Here is a 7,596-nt window from a genome sequence, read left to right as displayed (position 1 = left end):
TGGCTTAGCTACTGGTGTTTTGTTCATGGCTTACAGGGATTCTGTAAAATAGCTGAATCTTTTCCTTTGATTCCTTGAGAAGGTTTTCATTCTATTGGCAAAAGCATCATAGTGCAGAGACCAGTGGCCTCCCAGTGGGCCATGCTTCTCACTTCATAGTGGGGAACACAAAGGTTTCTTTTCTCAGATTCCCCAGATGTATATATGTAATTTTTATTCTTTATATAAGTCTCCTCTTCTCAGGTTCTTCAGTTCAGAAACTGAAGTGACTTTACTTTAACCACAAAACAAAAAATCTGTATAAATGCTTGAGAGACTTCCCCAAAGATTAAGCATGTATACCTAAGAATAAAAGAAGTTGGGCTTGCAAATAATTGTTGCAGTGACATATTCTTGCTTGTATCTTGGTGCTGAGGACATTCAGGCATAAGTATGGACGGCTCTCACTCTGAAATATGTAGATGGAATTTCTAGAGAGCAGAGGATTACTACAAAATTGGGGAGTTGCAGAGAGGAAACTCTTAAGACACAGAACAGCTGTGTGACCAGAGAGAGGTTCTCTGTCAACACTCTTAACTACTTAAGAGTAAGAAAAAAAACCAAGTCTTCGTGTCTCTGAAGCCTCAATGCAGAAGACTGAAATGATTTGGACACTTAAAGAGAGCCCCTTTTGTGTGGGTGAGAGTAGATAGTGGCCACCAGGCAGGGAGTTGGGTCCTGGGCATTGATGTTAAAATCAAAGCGGCTAGGAATTTAGATTTCGCTTGCGTGCACCGGGAAGGGGTGAAAGGGTTTCCACAGTGAGTTGTAGATCAAGTTTATGTTTTATGAAGATTAAACAGTCAAGCAGCAATAGTTCTGGGAAGATCAATTGGAGTTTTTAAAAAAATAGAATTAGGAGAAAAAAAAAAAAACAGGGCTCAGGTAGTGGCAGGGAACCAGTTCCAGATGGATTCTGGAAATAGAACCAAATGTTTTTTTTTATTATTATTATTATTAGATAAATAAGATAAGGGAAATAACAGGTTTCTGAGATTCTGACTTGAAGAAAACAACATTGCCATGTACAAGGCAAGGGAGAAGGGGGATGGGGAGAGGTGGCTTTCGTAGAGAGATCAGGAGAGGCTTCCTGAGGGTTGGGAGTGGGAGGCTTGATCCCAGCTCCCAGCACAGAGCAGAACTCTAAGCTGGAGATGGGAACATGTAACCATTGTCTTACAGGAAAGCGTGCTGTGCGCGTAGAGAAAACTCAAAGAGGCAAGAAGGTGTAGAATAGAGTTCCCTGATTGGACTGGATATAGGACTGGGCTGGAGGAGCAGCTTGCAGCTTAGAAGAGGAACCAAGTCAGGCAGAGAGTGAACGGTGTGTCCTGAACCCCAAGACGTTATTGGAACAGTCCGATAACGGGGGGCATCTTACTCAGTCGGGGCTGCCAAGGATTCAGATGAGGAACAGGCCTGAGCTGATGGTTGGATATGGTGGCTGCCAGAATGAAGTCAGCAGCTAGTATGAGGTGTTGGAAGGAAAAGGGGGAGCAAGGAAGATAGAAACACACTGGTAGCTGAAGGGGGTGCAGGATCTGTCTTCTGTGCAGTAGGACAGCTGCAGGTGTGTATGCTAAAATGCAAACAAAGAAGACACAGTAGTGTCTCAAAGCAATCCTAAGCAGGGAGGCTCTCATGTTTTTATTCTGAGCTCCCCCGAGATCCCCTTTCCTACCCGTTCAACATTGTGTCTTGTGCTACTTAAATACTTGTGCGTGGGGCCGTCCCCTGGAGCATGGCTAACCTGCCAGGAACCACACCCTCAAAGAGCACTCACTTTTCCTTTGCTAGCAATGCTCAGCCCCCCACTTCTGGGTGGGATTTGGTGCTCTCCCCTTGAGTGCACACGGGTTCTGTCTGTGTGGCTTGAGTTTGCACAGGTTCTGTGTGTGCTGTCGTGACCGCTGGAAGTTCATATGTGCAACTTCCCTGCGATGTCCAGAGAATGCCCCTGTGTTTGCTCACCTCTGCTGGCTCTTAGCATCTCTCTGCCTCTTCTTCCTCAGTGAGCCATGTGAGGGGAATGTCTGAAACGGACATTCCATTTAGGGCTGGGCATTCTAAACTATGATTTCTGTTTCCCCCTTGACCAGCTGTGTTAACAGTCATCTGCTTTTAAAAATAGCCTCACTGAGGAAGTTTGGAGATGCACTAATCTGTAGGTAGATGTAAGGATAAGTTATTAGGACTCTTGTCTATTACTACGCCCATTTAACAGAATGGTAATATTAGGTTCTCCTTATAGCCCATAACTTATCTAGCCATAGGGTTTTGGCTCAGCAATGGTGTCTGATACATATTTTCAGTTGTCTTAATGTTCAGACTTGATTCTGTCATTATGTACTGAAGGGGAGGAATGGTGGCTGAGCTAAGACCTTCGGGAGGAAATGGATTTACCTTACCTGGTGCACTCTTGGGGACTAGAGGGAGGCTTGCTATGTTGTAATTGCTGTAAAATCACACTAACTGTTTCGTATTTGGACCTCAGTGTCAATAGTCAGATGAATTGACCACTAAAATTATCTCTCGCCTTTCCAAGCCTGAAATCCACATGGGATCTAAATTCTACCATGTTAACCTTCCCCCACCTCCCCACACATATATACACAGAATTTCTTGGTACTCAAACCAGCTTCCAGAATAAGTAGACCAAGGAAAGGTAATATTTGCTTTCAAGATGTGTTTAAAGAGTGTGATAGGTGGGGTCGGGGGAGGTTAGCTCACAGTCTTATTCCGGGTTTGATATTTACATTGCTTAGGGTAGCTCAACACATGCCAAGTTGATATGTCTTCTTTTCAACAAAAGGAATAGGTGACTGAGAGAAGGAACCCTACATAAAGAGCATGCTTAAAGCACTGATTGGTGTTGGTGATGTCTCTTTACAGAGATAGGAAAGTTATTAAATGATGTGTTTGCTGTGCAGTTACGAGCCAGAACTGCATAACCCCATATCATACCAGTACATCCGCCATTTACTTAAGGAATTACACTAGCTCTTTGCTCAGAATATTTTCTTCCTTAAAAAGGGGGAATGAGAATTTTGGAACAAAATTATAAAAGATACATTGTCTTTAGAGTGTTTATCGTACATATAACAAATTACACAAAAGATCAGGTGTGCTTGGCATAGCATCTCTTACTGCATACAGCAAGAATATGCTTCAGGATATTAGGCATATCTGCAAGAAAGAGACAGAAATGGCTGAGGAAATCTGTTGTCTAGGTTTAAACATGCTCATCCTTCTCATTTGGCATATGTAGAAACCGAGGCACAGAATTCTAGTGTGACCTAGAAGTCCACTACAAGATGGTAGTTCTGTGCCCCAAGATGTGTTGTTAGGTTGTAGCAACATGAGATTGCACACGCGATATGATACAGTCATTTTCTAGTGCTCGAGGGCAGTAGTAGGAACCCAGGAAAGGCAAGGGACCAAGGGAGGTGGGAATACAGGCTGCCCCCCACCCCAGCTACCACAGGATGGATGCTGCAGATGTGAAGGTCCCTGTATATTTGTATATTTTAATTCAAAAGGAAACTGGGAAATTAGCCAAAAACAAGTAGGAAAGACATTTCTTGTTTCTACAAGAATCCACAGATTCAGGGGTAGGAGAGAGTTGAGAAGCCAGTGAGTAGTTACCTTATCTTATAGATCATCCTTCCCAGGCATTAGAAAAATATGCGAATTCAGCAGACACTCACTCTTCATCTGCTATCCTAGTTAGTGTGATGTTTTTTTTTTTACTTTATTTTACTTTTCTTTTATTTGTTTTGTGGCCACAATCTATTATGAAGAGACACTGTTTGATCATTACAGATTAGTTTTTAATGTGTGTTTGTTCCCAGTTAGGGTTACTATTGCTGTGATGAACACTGTGACCACAAGCAAGTTGGGGAGGAAAGGGTTTATTTGGTTTACACTTTCACATCAGACTTCCTCACTGAAGGAAGTCAGGGCAGGAACATAGAGGCAGGAGCTGATGCAGAGGCCATGGAGGGCTGCCTACTGGCCTGCCTCTCATGGCTCACGCAGCCTGTTTTCTTATAGGACCTCCAGCCCAGAGGTGACCCCACCCACTATGGCCTGGGCCCTCCCCCATCAATCACTAATTAAGAAAATGCCTTACAGGCTTGTCTACAGCCTGACGTTATGGAGGCACTCTCTTAATTGAGGCTCTCTCCTCCCAGGTGACTTCTCAGTGTTCCATGACCATTTTGAGCTATTTCGAGCACCGTTCTCTGATTCTCTGGTGTGTGGTGTAGGACTGGGCTTGGCTGGGCTTCCTCTTCACCCCTTTTATACTGGTTCCTCCGGAAAAGATAATTGCACCTAGTGACCAGTCCTTGCCTTGTTTTCTGGCTACAGAACAATCAACCATGACGACCGAATCGGGATCAGACTCAGAATCCAAACCAGACCAGGAGGCTGAGCCCCAGGAAGCAGCAGGACCTCAGGGACAAGCAGGGGCACAGCCTGGACCAGAGCCTGCTGGTGGAAACAGTGAGGAGCAGCCAGCACTAGAGCAGTTCTCTGAAGCTGCTGCACACAGCACCCCAGTGAAGAGGGAGGTGAGACTGCATGTTTCCGGAGAAGGCCAATCAGGGAACCTGGCTGAGCTGAGATGCTTGGTGTCAACCCTAAGGGCAACTATGCTTCTCACCAGGGGGGATAACAGTGGTGCTGTTGAAGGCTTCCAGTGAGTGGCATTCCTTAGCCTGGACTCATCCCTCCTGCCTTTGATTAAAACAGTTACATTCAGCTGACTCCTAACTGGAGCCTTTGCCTAGATCTGGGTTTACAGGATGGGCAGACGGCAAGCTGGCAGCCCTAACTATGCCTCTGGCTGTTTTCATTTCAAGCTGTAAAGTGTGAGGGCAAAATTAATTTTCCCAGCCATTATTCTGACCCGGACGTTGCTGTCTAATTTTTTAAAGACTGCTCTGGTAAGGCTCCTTCTCGCTCGTATACACGTGCAGGTTCATTGCTACTCCTTACACGTGGCATGAACATGTATTTACGCCCTTGTGAGATGGAGCTCACCATAAGGGCACACACTTAGCCTGTGGAAGCTTGGTGCCATCCCCACTATTACCAAATTAAAAAAGAGAAAAAAGTACAGACACTTCCAATCAAGAGGATAAAGGGTGAGGTAGTTAGGATGAACCACTGTAGGCTTGAAACTTCACATCTGGAACCAACATGTGTTAGAGCACTAACTTGTGGTAATAAAGGAATCGGGAGCCCAAACATGACTGACCTCAGCCTTCTGAAGTGGTTGCATACTTGGAAATTTTTAGAAACTGTTTAGTGAGTGGACACGAAATCAGCCTGTGCATGAACACTCTGGAACTCAGTGTTCTAACACCTTATGACATTGGACACTTGCTTACAAGGCAGGGAATCACTGCAGACCACCCAGACACGCGTCAGATTTGCACACCACCATTGTCACGATTAAATAACAGAGGGTTGTAGAAACATCTGGGGGGCTGTGTCCAGAGACGCCCGGGAGCTGGCTTGAGGGAGAGTTTCATGTTCCGTGAGATGTTTCTGTGCAGTGGTGAGGCTGGCCTAGAACAGAGGTAGAGACTCAGAAGCAGATGCGAGCTTCACACACACCAGCCTATTACCAGAGGAGAGACAGGCCTGGGGCTACGGGATTACTTTGTGTTGAGCTTTCACACTGCCAACTTCACTGAACTGATTCAGAGTAGAGGCAGACATTTCAGCGGTCGGCCGGCAAGGTTAACACTCGAAACCCTCTAAGCCTTAACATTTATAAGATATCTTGTAAGTGTATGGGGGTGGTGCTAACAGGCCAGGGAATGTAGAAGCATCCGATGAACTCTGAAGACAGAGTAAAAGGAAATCCAGATGTGATTGAGTTCTTCCCCTATTCAGTGCCTTTTAAATGGCAGGAGTGGGTTTGCCTCTTCATTTGGTGAGATCTTGGCAGAACTGGCAAATTCTCTTCTCTATTAAGTCTTGGGTCAGCTGAGAAAAGGGCCCAGTGGTGCATTTAAGTGGGTGGGGTTATGTGGGTGTAGCTGAGCTTGGGGAATATTCACATCTAGAAGTCTCAACTTCTAGTATCATAGTTGAGACAGCTCACATCCTCTGGGAAGGGGGGACTAAGCCTGTTTCTCTGAAGCTCCACTCCATCTGAGCATCTCAGTATCCATTTCCTGTCTGTTATGAAAGGTGCTCATTGTTGCTGTTCACAGGTTGGTGACAAAGACCGGGACTTCGCTGCCGCAGCTGCAAACCAGCTTGAGTATCAGCCATTTGAGGACGATAAGCTCTCTCAGAAATCATCCAGCAGCAAGGTCTCCAGGTCCCCGCTGAAGATTGTGAAAAGGCCTAAAAGCATGCAGTGCAAAGTGACGCTCCTGGACGGATCAGAGTACGGCTGCGAAGTGGACGTAAGTGTGCGTCTAAAAGCAGGAAACTGCTACAAAAAACGTGCAAGGTGATGTTTCCCAGAACCCTGGAAACTCACTCATCTGGACTCAAAAGACGGAATTATTCGGCCCTAATAGGAGATTAAATTACTGCAAGCTTTCGATGTCCCAAAATGTTGTCATCAGAAGTAGAATGTGATAGTGTTTCTAAATCCAGAACCAGATGGGCTCTCTTACGTTTCTGTGTTAAAGTGCACTTTGTTCTAATAGTCAAGCTACAAACAACATTTCATTCAACTTTACCTTTCCTCTTGGCATCACGTAGGGCCCAGACTATAAGAAATCGGACCGCAGTTCAGAATAGACCACTCGGGACCACGCGGTTCCAAGGGGGAGGTTTATTCAGGGGAAAGGGCAAAGGTGGAGAGAGGAAGGTGGAAGAGATAAGAGAGAAGTAGAGGCCGGCCATGACCACGTGGAGAGAGAGGAAGGTGGGGGAGGGGACAGAGAGGCAAGAGGGTAAGAGAGAGAGAGAGAGAGTAAGAGAGTAAGAGGATAAGAGAGAGAGGAAGGGGCAAGCAGCCCCTTTTGTAATGGATCAGCCTACCTGGCGGTTGCCAGGTAACTGTGGGGAGGAGCATACCTGGCTGTTGCCAGGTAACTGGGGAGGTGGAGTTTAGACAGACTACTAACACAGACACCCTGTGTCAATTCTTTAGATGATAGTACTCGGATGACTTAAAACTACCATGTCCTTTTCTTTCCAAGTAATTTCCTTTTTTTCAAAAAGACAAAAAATCACATGTGGCAGACTTTGAGCCCACCTCCCCAGGGTAAAATACAATACTCTTCTTTGTTGTCTTCTTTGTTCTCTCATCTCACAGTCATCTGCACCATCCCCTCTTCCTCTCTCTTTTTCAAAATGTTTATTTTATTTTTAAAATTTAGTATACTTGTATCTGTCTGTGTAGGTAAATGTGCACATGAATGCAGTACCTGCTGAGACCAAAAGAGGGAGTCAGGTCCTGTGGAGCTGGGGGTGGGGAGTTCTGGGCATTTGTGAGCCCCAGGAATGAATGGGTCCTGGAAACTGGACTCAGGTCCTCTGGAGGAGCTGTTGACCACGGAGCCCTCCCTCCAGCTTCCATCC

The 7,596-nt window shown here is 45.6% G+C and overlaps 1 protein-coding gene across 1 annotated transcript in view; it reads left to right on the top strand.

The window, feature by feature from the left end:
- Epb41l3 (erythrocyte membrane protein band 4.1 like 3) overlaps positions 1 to 7,596 on the top strand; it is a 147,308-nt gene that overhangs the window by 73,607 nt on the left and 66,105 nt on the right. Inside the window, 2 exon segments of the mRNA XM_076917485.1 lie at positions 4,411 to 4,613; positions 6,270 to 6,467. Of these exon segments, the coding sequence (XP_076773600.1) occupies positions 4,411 to 4,613; positions 6,270 to 6,467 (401 nt within the window).

The sequence above is a fragment of the Arvicanthis niloticus genome, chromosome 21 (genome assembly GCF_011762505.2).
Source record: "Arvicanthis niloticus isolate mArvNil1 chromosome 21, mArvNil1.pat.X, whole genome shotgun sequence".
In the NCBI taxonomy this organism is placed as follows: Eukaryota; Metazoa; Chordata; class Mammalia; order Rodentia; family Muridae; genus Arvicanthis; species Arvicanthis niloticus.
This window is presented reverse-complemented; position numbering and strand designations above follow the sequence as displayed.